The following is a 19011-nucleotide window of genomic DNA, read 5'->3' on the forward strand; positions in this document are numbered from 1 at the left end:
CGAATCTTTGTAATACTGAGACCTAGTTGAATCGCCTTTTTGCCTTAGTTTTGAATTAAATAACTTCATCACTTTATTACTTAACACATATCTAGAATCCCGTATCAGAAATTCTAAATAGGTGGAGCTGTTTCCGATAACCGATTTACAAATCTCTAAAGATAATCAGAACAGTTATGAATTTTTGCAGCTACTGTATATTCTACCTATACTTACTATATAAATTTATTTCTACCTCTAATAGTTGTTTAACCCTTACAAGTAGGTATTGTTATTTATCTCCCAAACGAAACAAATAGAGTGTAGTTTCAATGGTCTATCTTATTTATTTTAAAGTCTCCGTAACAAAATAAATGTTACATTTAAGCCACTGGCAGAGGTTGGGTACGAGAGTACTTAATGTCCGGCATCTTAACCTAGTTTTTATAATATTATACTTACGTTTATTTATATTTAGTGGAAAGTGAAAAAACACTGGAATATTTGAGAAAAACTTAAGTTTTATTCCATAATATGTAGCCTATTGTTCATTTTACAGTGAAGTTATATAAAATCGTATCGAATTATATTATAATTTATAGCTTTATTATTAATAATAATAACACTGATTATTTCGATTCTTTATATGTAAGTACATACTCCAAGTATTTGTGCTTCATATTATAAATACATAATGAACAATCAACAAGTAGTATTTATGGGGTTACGGTTTTATAAAAATCATCCTTAATCACCTGTAAGATGTACTGTCATTAATAGAGATCATAATTCTGAACTATCATAAATAGGTTCCTTCATGTCAAATAACATTGTTTTTGTGAGCACACACAGTGGAATGCAAAGAACAAATGATACAAGTTAACAACTCTTAAACCGTTTAAGAGCTGAGCTTCATTATCAAACACTCAACTCACTCGTCAGGGTTAAAGGCATCCAGCATACCATCATCCGCATGCGTAAACCATCCTACCCTATCAGTAACATTCAGTACCCTACCAGAGACCGGGGAGGGAAGACGTCCCGTCGACGTCAGGATCCCACTTACGTTCGCGAATCATATATTTCACTGAAAATAATCTAATAAGTTTCAAGGATGTTACATCAGTGCTTGTTGTAAAAAGTGACAAATTGTACTGTGACGTTGTTTTTACTATGTTCGTGACCCTTGATAGTAGGGTATTCAAATGAAGAAAGTAAAGTAAACCATAAAAAGTCAGTGTCTAGGATAAACAGTCCGCCCATGAATAAATGAAACGATGAAGGTTTATGAGCTAGAGATTCAATTCTATTTATAAGGGAAACTAATTTGCAATGTGTAAAATTATAATAAAATGCAAAGGTGCTGAGCATTCTGATTTAATTTCTGATCTTTACGTTAGGCCGAAATCAGTCCTCATGATTTTAAAGGTAAAATTTCTTCATAGAGACGGACGGGATAAATCCTTTAGCCTCTTTTAGCGGCTTCAAATCAATTGAGTATAATGCGACGTAAACTGGCGCAGACCAATTGAGTTAACTTGGCTAATATTCGCAATTTGCCGTTTGCGGGGTGAGTGAGTGTTTGCGCAAAACGCAGCATACGGAAACGATTTTAGGCGAGCATTTTAAACGATAATACATATTGTTATATAATTAGAAAGGTGTCAAATTACGCATCAAACACGGACATTTCGGTACGAATGAAAGGCTTAGTTGTAAATCAAATTGTAGCATTTAGGGTATTCTGACATTAAATCGGAGACTGTTTAATATGCACTTTTCTAACAAAATAACACCATCGTGACAGAGTAACACAAGCTTACTTTTATGATGGTACATCATAGCGTAAACCGTAAATATTTTACCTTACATTTAGGATATTTAGGCTTAATTATTTTTGCTAGGTCATAAGGACGACTATTTATTTAAGTACTTAAATGAAAAAAGACCCCGGGTTTCCTCATAATTCCTAATTTGCCTTTCCACACTTCCATCAGTATAAGGGTTCTAAAACATATCGAGAAGCACGTTTTCACAACACTGAAGACTATTCAATTTAGCTCCTAACCCTTACTATGCCAAAACAACCACAAATGCTTACGCAATTACGGGGTTAGCTAATTAGGTGTTAAACTTTTGCGGTGTCATTGTTCTGTGCCGCATCAAAGATTTTAACAAGGATTAAATATGTGTTTAGGCACCCCGAGTTGAATTAGGATCAATTGTTAGAACTTAAAGAACAAATTTTGATAAAAATTGTTCCGCTCAACATTCATTGGTCCTAGTTTTTTAACTGACTTAATATACCTACAGTTTGACTGACAAATACAATAACAAAAAAAGTTTTCGCCTTATTGGTGGAACAAACAATATGAAAACTTTGCCAACCTTTCTATTTCACATTTACTTTATCTTTATTTTTAGGGGAACCCACCACTAAAGGAAAAAAACGGAACCCTTATAGGATCATACTGTTGTCCATCTGTCCGTCCGTCCGTCTGTCTGTCAAGAGCCTTTATCTCGGGAACGCGTGGAGGTATCGAGTTGAACCATATACACAGGTCTACGGTCCCTTCAATCTGTAAAAAAATCAAACTACTAAGTTAACGTAAAAAAAGATACGGCCGTTTATGCCGCAAAAAACGTATATTTCGACACTCTCAAGGGAATCAAAATTGATAGGGTACTTTCCGTTGACCTAGAACTATGAAATTTGGCAAGTAATATCGTCTTACACTACAAATACATGAATGTATCATGAATAACCTAACCTTCATTTTAAAGATATTGTTTTCATTGTTGTGTTTCTGTTTAAGTTCTGTTTAATTATCACTGATTATTAGCTAATAATTTTATCGTATTTTTAGTTTATTCAAACCCGGTAACAGGTCATACAATATTTAAGTTATTTTATGAAGATCTTAACAGGCATATCATAGTATTTTACTATTAATATTCCAGTGTATGGATTTTGTAACACGCATACATGTTTTTATGTTGTTTTTTTTAAGTAATTTCCTTACAAAAATATTATCATATTTTTTTATAACAATTAAATACAAGGCGTTACATTGCTCAATGCCACTGTACACAAAATTACAAAAAGTGACGTAATTTAATATGTTACTTATTTTTTTTATTATTAAAGCTAAATGAACTGTGTGTGGCATGAACCTGCCTGCGGTATTTCCGGACCGTTACGACTTTCAAACCTTCAAGAAAAGAGAGCGTACTCCCATCTTAAAGTCCGGTAACGCACTTACAACCCGGGTGGGTGCCCATGAGCAACGGTTATTGCTTAACGTTTGCCTCTTGTATCATAAAATCATGAATCTAGTATATAACTGGATCAGGCATGAGGGGTGGGAGGAAATGACCGAACAAGATCATCTTATGTATCTTTCGGTTGGAGTAGCAGCGAAAGAGATATATATTGTTTGTCCTTGTCACAGTCTCACATTGTTTTTATTCCCCACCATAAACTTAATATGGATTATGGTGGGCAACAAATAAATTCGACCAATCATAGCGTCGCATTGCGTATGTTTTGTCCCTCACGGAGGGACATATAATATGCATAAAATAAATTAATTAAATCCTGCATAACAAATCTAAATGGCTACGTGACCTGGTCAAAACCGTGGTCGGATTTTTTTTACGAGATGAGCGTATTCGCAGTTCATTCTCGAAAACCGTGAGTATCGGTCGGAAAAGCGTGGCACATGGTTTTAATATTTCACTCGTAACTTCAACATTAGCCTCTCGCGCAGTGTCCATTGAATATGCACAAACGTTTGAATTAACGCGGAAGAACTAAAATAAATAAATTAAATCCTGCATAACAAAACACTTTTTATCAAAATGGCTACGTGACCCGGTCAAAACTGCGGTCGAATTTCTTTTACGAGATGAGCGTGTATGCAGTTCATTCTCGAAGACCGTGAGTATCGCTCGGGAAGGCGTGGCACATGGTTTTAATATTTCACTCGTAATTTCAAAATTAGCCTCACGCGCAGTGTCCATTGAATATGCACAAACGTTTGAATTAACGCGGAAGAACTAAATTATTCCATGATTTGACTAAAATGTACACGATTCAACTGTTTGTGATGCAAGGCTATATTAACAGTTTAACACGTTTAGATATTTTGCATATATTTAAAGTTACTTTGATTCATTGAACGAATTTTAAAGTTTTTAAAGGTTTATTCTATTGATAGCATATACCGGGTGTGGCCTGTAACACGAGCAAATAATTAAAACATAGACTGTACCCCTCAAACCGTGACATTTCTGTTCAACAACTTTTAAAAATTATGAAGTATTTAGACTCCCTATTTTTCATACAAAATAAATATTATCTTCAATGGACGCCATCGCTACGCCATATCATTGTGATTGACGTTGCTTGTCACGCCTTAAACATAACAAAATTCGCAATACATTGCGTCTTAGAATAAACTTTAAAGTGTATTAAAAATCAAACCACAAGTTATTTTTAAAAGTCGCTAAACAAATGTTGGTCAGTAGGTATGAGGAGTACAGCCTACAGTTAAATTTTTAGGGTTCCGTACCCAAAGGGTAAAACGGGACCCTATTACTAAGACTTCGCTGTCCGTCCGTCCGTCCGTCCGTCCGTCCGTCCGTCCGTCCGTCCGTCCGTCTGTCACCAGGCTGTATCTCACGAACCGTGATAGCTAGACAGTTGAAATTTTCACAGATGATGTATTTCTGTTGCCGCTATAACAACAAATACTAAAAACAGAATAAAATAAAGATTTAAATGGGGCTCCCATACAACAAACGTGATTTTTGACCAAAGTTAAGCAACGTCGGGAGTGGTCAGTACTTGGATGGGTGACCGTTTTTTTTGCTTTTTTTTTTGTTTTTTTTTTGCATTATGGTACGGAACCCTTCGTGCGCGAGTTCGACTCGCACTTGCCCGGTTTTTTTTGCTCATGTTACAGGCCACACCCGGTATAAGTAAAATTATGACTCTATATCAATATCATCAGTCAAGTTTTCTAAATCAGTGTTTCATGATTATGTATTCTGTCCCTATCACGCCTAATAAGCGTAAGTGCAGTTCGAAAACTCATTCGGTTGTTTACCGTATCCTTGCGCTATAAATTTAAAGCTCCTACTGCCCGATTCGAACTTTAAGATACGTCAATTAATAGATCTAGAAACGATATGGATTAGATGTGTCAGTGTCAAAAGTGACGGTATTGTTTGAAGAAACGTCTGACACTGACATAATCTAATCAATATCGTTTCTAGATCTATTATTTGACGTATCTTAAAGTTCGAATCGGGCCGCTAATTTGTTTTCGAACGTTACGTTGCTATGCGTGGTGAACTAAGTATTATATTTAATCTTTTAGATACTATCGCGTACTTGGGTGGTTTAGCAAAGCAACGCGGTTTTAATATCTTTCGATAGTTGTTTTAGTGGCATCAATAAACCTATCGCGTTATGTTGCAGTTATTTATAATCGACGTAAGAACAAGATGGGATCAAGGTGAACTCGAGTTGCGCTTCTCAGAAGCAAAACGGAAAACTTTATTTGTGGCTTTCCATCAGAGAAGGGTCATTATGCTTCATCTGCAATAAGGAGCTATTTATCCGAATTTCTATGGGGATTTCAGATGGAAACGTGCACTTGAAGCATAAAGACCCTTTTGTTCTGGAAAGCCACATTTAATTATTTATTAAATATTTCTACGAATTACGTTTAAAGCAAAAGCCAAGACTAGATGAATGAAAACTCGTGTTTAAGCTATATGGACACAATACTTCTAAAATTCTACTGCTACCGCATTGTAAAGTCAGCAGCAATAGTTGCTAAGCGGGCGAGGAGTTCATAATGATCTTGACGCGACTTTATTGTTAAGAGAATAAGAGCGCGTGAAGGTAATTTTGAACACCTCGCCCGCTTAGCAACTTCTGCTGCTGACTGTACCGACTGTTTGCTATGGCTCACTAAGGGAACATGAGGTCTGTTCGGCAACCTGATTCTGAGAAATGGGGCAGGGTCTTGTTTTTTATAAAAGCATTCGCCATGTGACCTTTAAGGTTCCAGGAAGGGAAACTAGGCCTTATTAGGAGTAGTCCGATTTCCTCACGATGTTTTTCTTCACCGAACACCAATTTCAGTTTTCATTTACGTGTTTAAGACGAAACAGGAGCTGAGTTTTAAATATTTTAGGTAAATATACCCGTCTCGCTAAAGGAAGCGGCACCTAAAAGTAGTGCGATAAGGACAAGGCGAAAAATCCTGCGATAAAATCTCAAAAATCGAGGTTTCGTACTCCTCTGTTTTCTCCTCCAAAACTTAACCAATCGTAACCAAAATTGGAAATCTAAATGATTATGAAATTATCTGTGTCGGACCGTTTTGCTTTTTTGGCTAATTGTTTGCAGTTTTGAATGCCACGCCTCTCATTGCGGCATAGTCAATTAGGCCATTTTGGCCATTTTTGAAGGGCTCTAGCGCCTTAAAAAACAAAAATATCAAAAAAAGCAAAACGGTCTGACACAGATATTGACAATATTAATCTGTGTTGAAAAAAATCATTGCTCTAGCTTCAAAAACCACGGAGGAAAACGAGGAGTACGTTTGTATGGAGAAATGACCACTCCTGTTGGCTCTTAACAAAACTCCAAATGTTTACGACCCTTTGAATCCTCTATGTGGGTGTTAAACTAAGTGAACATAGCGCAAATATACCTACATTTTACACTTTTTTACGTTTTCAACCGTATGGTCGAAATAATAGTTGATTTTACACCAGATAATTTCATGGAAATAAAGTTTCAAAACTATAAAATTGTGCTTCATAAAAAATGATGTAACATGTTTCAGGTTCATTCGGGATAAAAGGATGAAAATATCTGAGTATTTGATACGCTTGATGTGATTGATAAGCTTGTTACCTAGAAATTTGATTAATCCACAGAATAACGGTTTACATTCTGTTATTATCCAAAATAGCCTATCCCGCTGCAGCGTTGGGTAGCAATATTTTTTAAATCCTATTCGTATGCACCTTTAAAATTCAATTATTTTGAAGGTGCATTCGAATGGGACGTGTTGATCTATATGTTGTTTAGGTACAACATGTACCGTAAGTTAAATCTGTTTTCGTTTCATCTGAAATTTAGCATACCTTAAAAGTACATTGGAAATAATGTAAAAGTGGCACCGTTTAGTTAATCTAATGGAATTCCTTAATAAAACAACACAATCAAGTTAGGGCTCATTATGTGCCTAAGTGAGTAGTAGATATCTGTCTTATTTTAAACTAGCGACCCGCCCCGGTTTCGCACGGGTTGACAAATTATACACTATGATCAGAATCACTCTATTGATAGGTGAAAACCGCATGAAAATCCGTTCAGTAGTTTTTGAGTTTATCGCGAACAAACATACAAACACACAAACAGACAGACGCGACGGGGGAGTTTGTTTTATAAGGTGTAGTCACTGTAGTGATACAGTAGATGATACAAGCTTGTACGTATTAATAGTAGTTTATGGGACTGCTACATAATGCATTAAAACTCGAGTGTGGGTTTATGAAACGAACGCAGTGAGTTTCATAATAGTATCACACGAGTTTACGAGCTTAATTATGTACAGTTACATACACTGCTTTATCTACACACATGTTATACACTTTCTATGATATATTCACTAACCTCATATTATGTACAGCCGACATCGGGACACTTTGCTCTCTGGCGGAACTCGCGGATATGAGATGGCGTCTCCGAAATATCTTTATCGCAGATTTTACACGAAGGTTTTGTTATAGTTACTTTAAAAACAATACAACAAATTATTTTTTGCTTACAAATTAATTAAAAGATAAACTGTACGTCAAATGGTGGCAAATGATAACTTTTTTCACGCACGTCACGCATCCATAGTTTTTTTTAATTCAAAGACAAACTAGAGTTGGGGTCGATTGCCAAATTGCTCGATACCAACTAACATGGGAGATTTGTCAATATTGTATGCAATTGTCATTTGATTTCGAATGAAACGTCATCTCGACTGATATTAGAGTAGAGTGAAAAAATATCAAATTGCTTTTTTTTTACCAAATCGATTTTGATATAGTAATGAAGCTATTACAACATTTTCACAGATAAGAAATTTTCTGTAACAAAACAGTTTATCGTAATGTGGGCCATTATTTACGGATTTTGAAGCCATGATAGAGGGTTTATGATATGTGTGTAGATAAAAATATTTATTTTACAATAACACCCTGTTGCCAGTTGTTTACTTACTACTGTTACTGTTCTCTGGATTGTTTTCTTTTATTGTGGTGTGTAATAGAGAGTATATGTACTGTATTGTAACTTTTTTATGTATTCATCAGTTCTGAGTAGCTACGTAAAACAAACACTGTAAGTAATAAAGCTTTGTGTATATGGAATTATCACGATTCATTATAAAATTTTCCTCTAACATAATATTAACGTATACGTGGCGTTACACAATTTAGTAGATAACATAATTAATTCCCAGTAAGGAAGCGTTACTTAACGACAGATTACGAACACGCGTCAACAATAATTACCAGGGCTCAGCCATAAACGACGTATAACACTGCTCGTATATTAAATTGACGATGCTATTTATTAACCCTTGTCTTTTATATGTAACAAGATTTTGTTGTGAATTGTTTGCTTTAGAAATGTGTATTGTATTGTATTGTATAGTTCGTTTTTTTTAGCATTAGAAAGAACTTGAAAGAAGGTAAGCGATCTTGACATGTCTTTTAATTGAAAAACGCTTTTTAAAAATCAGTAACTATTATTTATGAAAGCAGAAGAATATAAATGATCGTATTAGATTCATAGTTGTTACATATTTGCCGTAACTTATTTTTAAAATGTGTTTTTCAATTAAAAGAGATATCAAGATTATTTCCTTATTTCCTTACTTTGACCTTATTTCTAATGCTAAAAAAAAACGAACTATAGTTCGGGCGATTTTCCGCAACTCGACGACGGGCGACTATTTTGCGTTTGAAATCTGTTTATATGTTAATATAAATCTGCTTATTTTAACAATTTCAAAGCCTGATGAATTTACGATCGTACCTTTGTTCAGAACTACAGCAAATTGAACACGAAACCTCTTTTTTTTAAAGCAATCTTAAACATAAATAATCTTATTGTCTTTGTATGAAGATATTAAATAAAGACCCTGACATTAGTTTTTCCGCTCTTTTTCTGTGTGCTTCGTAAAGCGATATTTCACTGTTGGAATCGTTGAATGAATCGTAACATGGACAGTGCCATATATTACTTATGTAAGGGTCCATTGCGACACGAAGATTGCACTGAACTCGTCACTACATCTGTCGGAGAACTTAAAATAAATTAACTAAAATAATATGCCGTCGAGTTGTTGAGTCTAGAGCTTCAACAGTAAATTCTCAAAGCATAGGGAGAATTTTCTTCTTCCTTTTAAATACGCAATTTAAAATTCCTCTCTCTTTTATTTCGTTTCTTCCGACTATTAAAGGAAACCGCTGTCTTCTGCAATTTAAGAAAATACGAGACTTTAACCGGGAAGCGCTCACAAATTTAAAAATTGATAAGAACATGATTTTTCCTTAGCACTTCTTAGGATTATCTCTCAGGTTCATTGTTGTCATCTTCTGTCCCATTCGGTACTTAGGTATCTAATATCTAGTAGATAAGTAAATAGTTTTTCAGTTGTTCTTTAAAGTAGGTAGGTACCTAATTAACATAGTAAATTTTATATGTACTATCGTATTCATAATAATACAATCCAACGCAAATAATCTTTATCCTCACTTCTCTTCTAACTAAAGAAAGAAACCAGGTAGACAACTGGCGGTTTTATCGCTTTTAAAGAGCGTTCTCTTCCAGATAACCTTTGGGTAGTGGAAGCAAGGTATTAAATAAAAGCAATGTGAGTAGGTTAATTACGCAGAACCTAAGTGAAAGGAGTTGAAAAAAATACAAATATTTACGAACTTATTTATATCACAACAACAGCAATAAAGGACAACAAGAACATGACATAGTAAAAAAGTATAAAAAAATACATCACGGAAGTGATCAATAATTTACCTACGGCACAAATAAAAACTCCCGGAAAACGTATCAAATTATAAAATCAAATCTGTCACAAGTGACATACAGAAAACGTATCTAAAGGCGGGATTCCACCAGTGTGCGGCACTGTGCGGCACAAGCATATACAGTACAAAAATGCTTGTGCCGCACAGTGCCGCACACTGGTGGAATCCCGTCTTTAGATGTACAATTTATGTTTCTATTTATAAACTGAAAAGGTCTCGTTATAATTATTATAATCATTCATGCACTGACTTTAATTATCATTAAGTATCCAGTTTCTAATGATTACTAGTTGGTTGTAAAATTGCTACGGGATCTTTTATATTAGTTAGCTCAAATATAACACTTGACCTTTATTCTCGCGGGGAGGAATTCTCGCGCGTTTGTGACGAATTCATATCTTTCATAGTCTCTTAACGTAAGGATAGTCATTTATAACCTTGAGGCGGCAATTTATTCTCTACATTTATCATTTTATTGGTTCTTCGAATCTTCTTCCATGACATTGGAAATGGGTGTAATATTAAATTAATTAATTATGATATCATTGCTTAATGTTACGGACGGGCGACTCTAGTTGTTATTTAGTGATATAATAAAAACTAAAAATGTTCAGTTTTTAAGTTATTTGACTGTAGCGTAAAAATAAGTTGACAGAATAATGAGTCGGCAATAGTCAATTACATGCTTTTTCCATTCAGAGATTTAAGTATTTATTGATTTAACCTTCAGCACTAAGTGCAAGTTCGTTAATCTTTACTAAAAATGATGATTCGATAGTATATATCCTATATGAAATATATACATATTAACAGATGTATTTTTATATAATATTTATAGCCTAAGTAAGGTAGTCTTCGATTGTTTGTTTGATACAATTACTTTTTAATTACCTACTATGCGTGCACCGCGAGTATGAACGCACCACGCAACACACACGGCTCCGACAAAATGTATAAAAAGAATCATGAAAAATATTTTATTTTTAGCAAGTATTAGCTGGTAGGTTTCGTTATTCTAAATATTATAATCCAAATGCTCAGATAGTATTAGGTATCAAACAAATAAGACGATTTGAAAAAAGTCGAACTTAATGGTTTACCATAACGTGTGCATTGATTTCCTTAAAGGTTAGAAGGAAAACAACATTTTTGATCAAATCTTTTTAATCAAAGCGAATACATACAATCCAAATCTGTTTTTATGTAGATAAGCAGAAAAAACATTTTTTTTCGTCTGAAATGTGCGATCAAGATTTGTTGAATAACATGTTTTATTTCTCTAATAGCTATTTACCAGGAAATCAAACGGTAGGGCTCGGAAAGTGTTCGACGCCCACTCGTTCCGGACTCCCGGAATGTGGAACGCCTTGCACTGCCTGTGCTAGATTTTAATTTAAATGCGAGTCACGATCACAACTTGTCAATTTCTCACTATTACTGTATCAAAATGTTGAAACCTTCTTTCGCCTTTAAACTTTAAAGTATGTAGGTAAGCAGTTTATTTACCATTTCGGTCATAGGCGTACAGTCTTACTTTGGATTGCAAGAGCATGTACCCAAAGGTGGGTACAGTCGACGTCAAAGATTATGTTTACACTTTTGCACCTTACTCCTTTGTAATAAGGCGAAAAGTGTAAATATATCTTTGACGTCGACTGTACATAAACAAAATGGAATACGAGTAGATAGATACTTAGATAACACATATTTTATAATACATGACATGTATTAGTATGGATCATAATGGATCATAATTATATGAAACAACACAAAAATACAAAGATAATGTAAAGAAACTGTTCTGTTCAAAATCTTCCAAACTTCTCATTATTAAGCCTGTTTTATAATATACCTATAGGTTATCAAATAGCAAAATTAATCTTTGTTTAGTTTCAATTAAGTGATCGTTTTATGATTGCACGTAGGCTACTTTCGGTTTGAACAAGCTAATTGAAATATGGGATTTCATTGCAAAGTGTAATTTGCACATTAATTTCTAATTGCCCTACAAATAAATTGTTGATTAAAATACACACCTTAAGTCCTCATATACACATAGGTAATTTCATATATTTTAGTTGGCCCGTACTAATAGAAATTGAATGTAAAGGATTAAACGTCGTAAATATTTAGAGTAAGGTGCAGGGGGGGAATTTCGAAGGCGGGATAATTTCAACTAATCGAAAAAAAAAATGTGTTACATTATTAACTAGAGTGCCATATACCAGATAGCGAAAAAGATGTATTGTGTGTGTTGTGTGTGACTTTAGTAAATAATGTAAAACATGGAAGATATTTCGATTAGTTGAAATTATCCCGCAGTCGAAATTGTCCCCCTGCACCTTACACGAGTACGTATGGCAACGATAGCAAACATGTGGCCCTAGTGAATAAAGGTACAAGTCTCAGGCAGCGCAGTTGTAAAAGGGCGTAAGTTCCACGTAACACTTATGCCCTTTTACACCTAAGCTGCGCGAGACTTGTACCCTTTTTCACTAGGGCCACAATTTTAACGTTGTCACGTTAATTTCATTTAAATCACATCATACAAGCAGCAGTCTTATAGGCAGTAGGTAAGATAGGTACGGTACGGATCCATTAAAGAGACATTAAAACAAATATTTGCATATTTATTTTTTCTACAACTAATTAACCTTTGACGGAAACAGTTATATACATAATGACAATCTAGATGGGGTAACTCACCTCTGGATAAGGTGAAAACCGTAGCATGTTTTTAACCCTGACTACTTGCCAGATTCAACGTTATTTATTCACCAGATCTATGACAAATGGGTATTAACCTCAATGGGCTCGTAAACTTTATTATAAAAAGTGCAAGTGACGTACTTATAAAATGCCTGTGCAAAAACACAAAAGCTAAAGCTTAAAGACGGCTAGCAATGGCGTGTGACAATGCAACCTAGCGTGATGGTGCTAAAGTCAGTATGACAACGTGGATGGCGCTGTTCGGGCTAGTATGGCTGCTACGCGTGCGGGGTTCGCTGTGCGGCTGCGCGGCGTGCAAGCGCGCGCGGCACGAGCACGACACGCAGCCCGGCCCGCGCACGCCCAGTCCCGACGAACGCGCGCCCTTCGACGTCATCACCCTGCAGCAGTACACGCGCGACGTCACCGTGCAGACCGACTTCGATGATGAAGACGATTTGGATAAGATCGAACTTCAGATCACGGAAGAATGTAAGTACCTTTTATTACTTGCAATCACTAATTATTGTAGGCCGCTGTTATTGTGACGTGGTATTAGCGGCGGACGGTTAAATATGTACTATACAATGCGTTCAACCCACGTGACGCTCATGGTAACATCGATAGGTAAGCTATTAACAAATAACCTATTATCCTAACTGGCGCAATCAAGAAACATCGCAACACCACGCTCGCATTTCCACAGGATACATTTATCGAACATAATATATGTACTGGATACATAATAACTTAATAACACTTCGCTTCACAATAAGAGAAGTCCCATTCCTACATAGATGTGACCACACTCTTCATTTTATACGTGAATGACATAGCTAATGCAAACATTGAACAGGCAGACGTCATATGTTACGCAGATGACACTGCCATTCTATTTCATGAAGACACGTGGAGTAAAGTTGTCAAATCCGCCGAGAAAGGAATGGCAGTGGTGGCCAAAAGGCTTCAACACAACCTACTTACTTTAAATGTTGACAAGTCTAAGTTTGTATGCTTTCATAAATCTAAAGCTTCCGCGCCTGCTAGCTTGCCGGATATCGTGATACATAGATGCAGCCCATTCGGGTCGCAAATTCCAAACTGTAGTTGTGAGCATATCAGTCGGGCCAAAACGGTAAAATATCTTGGCGTTACATTTGACGAAAAGCTTGACTTTCAACAACACATACTACTCACTGCCAATCGTATACGTAAATTAATATATATATTTAAGAACCTGCGCAATTCCGCTGATAAAAAGCTTCTTAGCACTGTTTATGTTAGTATCTGCCAACCGATTTTGTCTTATTGCATAACTGCTTGGGGTGGGGCTGCTAAAACAGCTATGATTATGTTAGAAAGAGCTCAACGTGCGGTACTAAAAGTTATTCTTAAGAAGTCAGTCTTGTACCCAACCAAGCAAGTGTATGGGGATATGGATGTACTAAACGTTCGTAGTTTGTTTATTGTGCGGGTAGTGCTGAACGAACACGCTCGAGTTCTTGGATCATCAGATCTCTCAGCTATAATGCAAAAACGAAAGTATAAAATTCCCATCCCAACAGTTAAAACAGCATTCGCTAAGAGATTTATAGTATTTCTCCAACCTTACATCTACAACAAAGTTAGTGCAACAGTTAGTTTTAAAGATTGCTCAATCGCAGAACTAAAACGCAAACTCAAAACATGGCTCAATACGCTATCTTACGAGGAAATAGAAGAAATACCGAGGATAAACACATGGACTAGTTTATTTACTTATACACAAACATAACATACATACAAACAAACTCCCCCTTCACTTGCACACTCACGTATACATACACACCTGCATTTCGCTACAAATTACTAAGCTCAAACTGTAAATATAATATTTAACCTCGCAGCATGATAGGATAAATTGATTTATGTGTAAATTATTTAAATAAGCTTAGTTTTATAGTAATTATGACCTACAATAATCTATGTCTGATTGTGTTAACTATCGCGCTACTTGTCGTTTGAATACTCGTAACTGTGTCGGCTACCTACAGGACAGGCACTGCCTAGTGTAGGAACCATGTATAATCTACTCTTGGTTTATGTTATTCGAGTACCTGCTTACGCCTTATGTCTAATACTTATGCTCAATCTCATATATGTACTGAAATAAAGATTTACTTACTTACTTACTTATGTAAGTAAATTGAGGTAGATATGGTACCAGGCGCACGATCGTGAGCCATTAAATATAGGTTCCGGAACCTATATTTAGTTAGGCGTATGGGTGACGCCAACCTGTCAAGTTGTCAAAATCGTTGGATCAATTTTTAGTTTTGTCAACTATGAACGTCACACGTCTACATAAATAAAAGGTCATTGCATTCCTATGTAAGTTTAGTTCACTCTCTTTGCACATAATAATATGTCATACTTAGAACATGTTATGTAGGTAAGCAGTAGATGTAAGGGTTGCGTAGGTATATCTATATTATATTATAACGTCAGTTAGAACAATGTCTAATAGGCCAATTCGAGTTGTAGTTATTAGATCTCATTCCGATGTGATACTGAACTATCAGTGTCAAGGGTGACGTATTTGGTTGAAGAAATGACACTTTTGACACTGATAGATCAGTATCGTATTGGAATGAGAATTAATAACTAAAACTCGAATGGGCCTGTATTAAGTTTTTTGGCCGTCACAGACCTACTAACAGACGCTCTATCTTCAAAAAAATATGTTCGTCAAATTGGCTTCTTTTCTCGGACTGTCAAAACAATAGCGTATTTATGGTATTTATGGAGCATAAATTATACGACGTACTTGCGTGCGACATTACAGTAAAATTTCCTACACTTTGAAGTCTTTTGCAACGTAGGTACCTATCTATTTAATAGAAATTGTGTCCAGAACTAAATTACTGCGGTCTACGTTTGTCCAGTAGTAGATAAGATAATGCAGGTATGCATATAAATTCTTCGGCAATTGTCTTAACATTGATAACTACAAATAGCCGTATATTACTTATGTAATTAACTCTTACTATCAGGCATTGTATATAACTTATATATAATATAAGTATGCAGCCCTTAGGTAGACCATCATTAATTATTCAAGCCAGGCAATGTTGGGCATAGTAGGTTAATATTTAGTAAGTTTTATTTTATAGAAATATGAATTACAAAATAGAAATTAAATCTTAGAATTATGGAGTCGAAACTGACGGATTGAAACTTATTTTTAAGGAAAATTGCGGTCGACGAGACGACAGTCTTGGCAGGTTGACATGATAAAACCATTAAGAGGCCGCTTATTGCCAATTTCGTCCTGAAAATACTAATATTGTTAGCCCATCAAGTTTAGTTTTAATTTTCGCTCGTAGTTTAACTATACTTGTACAATTCGAAAAAATCGGCCAAGAGTATATATGTCGGGCCATGCTCACTGTAGGGTTTCGTAGCATTCTATCAGAACAAGCCAAACGGAGGCTATTAGTAAGTATCATGCAAATTACTCAAGCATAAGGAACTATGGGGATATAGTTACCTTCGCAGCGCTTTGTACCTACGTCATTTTACTAAGAACTTTTTTTGGGCCCATGGTTCAAAAGTTAGAGGGGGCGCGCACATTTTTTATTCATTCGGAGCGATTATTTCCGAAAATATTAACTTTATCAATAAATGGTTTTTCTAGACCCTTATTCGTTTTGAAAGACCTTTCCAACGATACCGTGGTCAAAGCAAAAAAAAAAAAACATTTTAAAACACATTAAAAAGTACAAAAATTTTTTGTACTTTTTATTTTACCGTTCTGTCGCCATGCATGATTAATGTATATGCCAAATTGCAGCTTTCTAGCATTAATGATCACGGAGCATAGCCGCGGACGGACAGACGGACATGGCGAAACTACATATAAGGGTTTCTAGGTGACCACGAAACCCTAAAAAAACACGAGGCATATTGAGGGTCTCTATAGACCTACAATATATTTCTTGTTTTCATTATTTCAGAGCGTATTTAATAATACTTAAATACGCTTCTGAAGTACCTATTGGAAACGTATTGAAAACAAATTAGTTACACTTGTACAACTAGCACCTGAAAATTACACATTTTATAAAATTTTAATTGTTTTATAACTGAACGCATATACAAGCTGTTAACGTCATAAAAAAAATCAGTCAGACTAAAACAGCGAAATTTGAGTTTTCCAGCTTAACATTTATTTTACCAGGACTGAAATAAATACTGGTTTCACTTGAATTCCACAAACAAATTTCATGTGCTGCACTGACCAACGGCCCGATTCGAACTTTAAGATACGTCAATTTTTGTTTGAAGAAACGTCACATTTGACACTGACATATCTAATCCATATCGATTATAGATCTATTAATTGACGTATCTTAAAGTTTAAATCAGGCCGCAAAAGTCTCTGAGGGTGCCAAAGTAAAACGGATATCAAAATAAACGCTTCCTCACTTTTCGTCATGTTTAGATGTGAGCGAACACAATGGTGGGACGTTCAATTTTATTTATTTTGGTTTTTATTTCAATTTTATGTCAGAGCTATAGATACGCTTATTACCTGTATACAAACGAATATAGGTACGCTTATTACCTGTATACAAAGATTTACAATTTTTTTACAAATTTCGTTTAACTGAAGTTATTTGTGTAAAATTTTGGAGCTTTTCTACAGGAAAGTTACTTTAAATAAAATTTCTATAAGGTCACCCGGGTTAATTGCGTCTCTTATGGTAAATGCGTCTTTTGAAGATATTTTCGAAACGCAACGCAAAATAATAGTAGCCGTCTGCATTAAAAGTTCAGTGACCACACTTCGAACAGAGAGGGTTGCAATAGCTCTAAAATGGTCCATTTGGAAGAAATATTTAAAAGACGCATTTACCTCAAGTGACGAATTGTATCCCGGTTGACCTTAAATAGTGACTTCATAAGTTTTCATTGCTCCTGATTTTATGTCAAAGTAAGAATTTAAATCGTCATTTACTTCTTTTTTCTGACTCAGTTTATACAAAGTATTTGCATAAACTTTTAAGGCCTAAAACTCGCTAAAATTATACGAAGCAGCCCACTTTCCTTCATAATTTAATTACTAACGCGTGACTTGACTTACGCCCTAGACTAGACGAAGTCATTGGCCTGTCCAAGTGTCCACAGCCAGACTAAAAACTCTCTTTGTGCCCTAAAGTAGTAAAGTAGTAGTTTACAAAATTTTCAGCTATTTTACAGCTGTTTGTTGGTCTTCATTTATTCGCAAACTAGGGATTTGTCCCGGGCATCCAACAAATTAAAGTAGAATAATTAGAAGGACATTACATGTAGTTTACTAGCTTCTGCTTCTGATGATGGTGATGATAATGATGAATGATAAAAATGTTTTTATGTCCTTCCCCTCGCCTCAAACTATCTCAATACTACATCATCCAAATCGGTTCAAGGCGTGAAGAGGTACTTGTATCCCACGGACAGTACGGACAGGCAGACAGACTACTCGTACTCTGTCTAGAGTTACTTTAAGGCAATATTATCTACATTCCATTTTTTTTATTTTAATTATATTATACTTATATTTAACATACAGTATGGTTGACACTACGGGGGACCCTAGGGCGGGCGCGTACCTCTCTCAACGTGACATCGCCCTTTCGATACATAAAGTTGACGCCGCCTCACAGTATTCCGTCTCGAACAAGCTAGGTGGACAAAATTCATTATCAAATTTCCACTAATGAGTAATAAGATTAGATAAATAACATTCTTAAACCCCCAAACCCATTAATAGATCATGCCAAACTTTCTAATTTTATGAGTTATAGGGCGCCGAAGTCAGCTAACGAGTTAAGTGAGATCGCACAATTAAATCAGTTGCAATTCTGTGATGCGTTCAACAACATATCTTTCAAGTAAAACATTATATTGTGGAAAGTTGATGGATCTTATAGCTGACGGTAAGCACTTTATATTTTTTATTTAAACATATTCATATCTGTCGTAATAGTGCAATATATAGAGCATTAAAATGTACTTTAAAATGTTCAATTTTTTCTTAATTTTCGAACTTTGATAGACTGGCAAACACTTGACAACAGTCTCTACTCTAGATTTTACATATTATGTACTTCCATTATCCTTCTTTATGATGGTGTATATTTCATTTTTCACAAATTTTCACAACACTTT

The 19011-nt window shown here is 35.3% G+C and overlaps 2 protein-coding genes across 5 annotated transcripts in view; one reads left to right on the top strand and one right to left on the bottom strand.

Annotated features, from left to right (window-relative positions):
• LOC134792172 (cytochrome b5-related protein-like) overlaps nucleotides 1-19011 on the bottom strand; it is a 526347-nt gene that overhangs the window by 317835 nt on the left and 189501 nt on the right. The window lies entirely within an intron of this gene.
• The window catches only part of LOC134792169 (disks large homolog 2-like), a 68486-nt gene continuing 50321 nt past the window's right edge, over nucleotides 847-19011 (top strand). For 2 of the 4 annotated variants that reach the window (XM_063763404.1, XM_063763406.1), the window contains exons 1-2: nucleotides 848-1212; nucleotides 12892-13311. In XM_063763404.1, the coding sequence (XP_063619474.1) occupies nucleotides 13059-13311 (253 nt within the window). In that variant the 5' untranslated portion in view covers nucleotides 848-1212; nucleotides 12892-13058. Of the gene's footprint in view, nucleotides 1213-12891; nucleotides 13312-19011 lie in introns of all 4 variants that reach the window. The other 2 variants (XM_063763407.1, XM_063763405.1) reach the window with 2 other exon arrangements.

This window comes from Cydia splendana, chromosome 7 (genome assembly GCF_910591565.1).
Source record: "Cydia splendana chromosome 7, ilCydSple1.2, whole genome shotgun sequence".
Lineage (NCBI taxonomy): Eukaryota > Metazoa > Arthropoda > Insecta > Lepidoptera > Tortricidae > Cydia > Cydia splendana.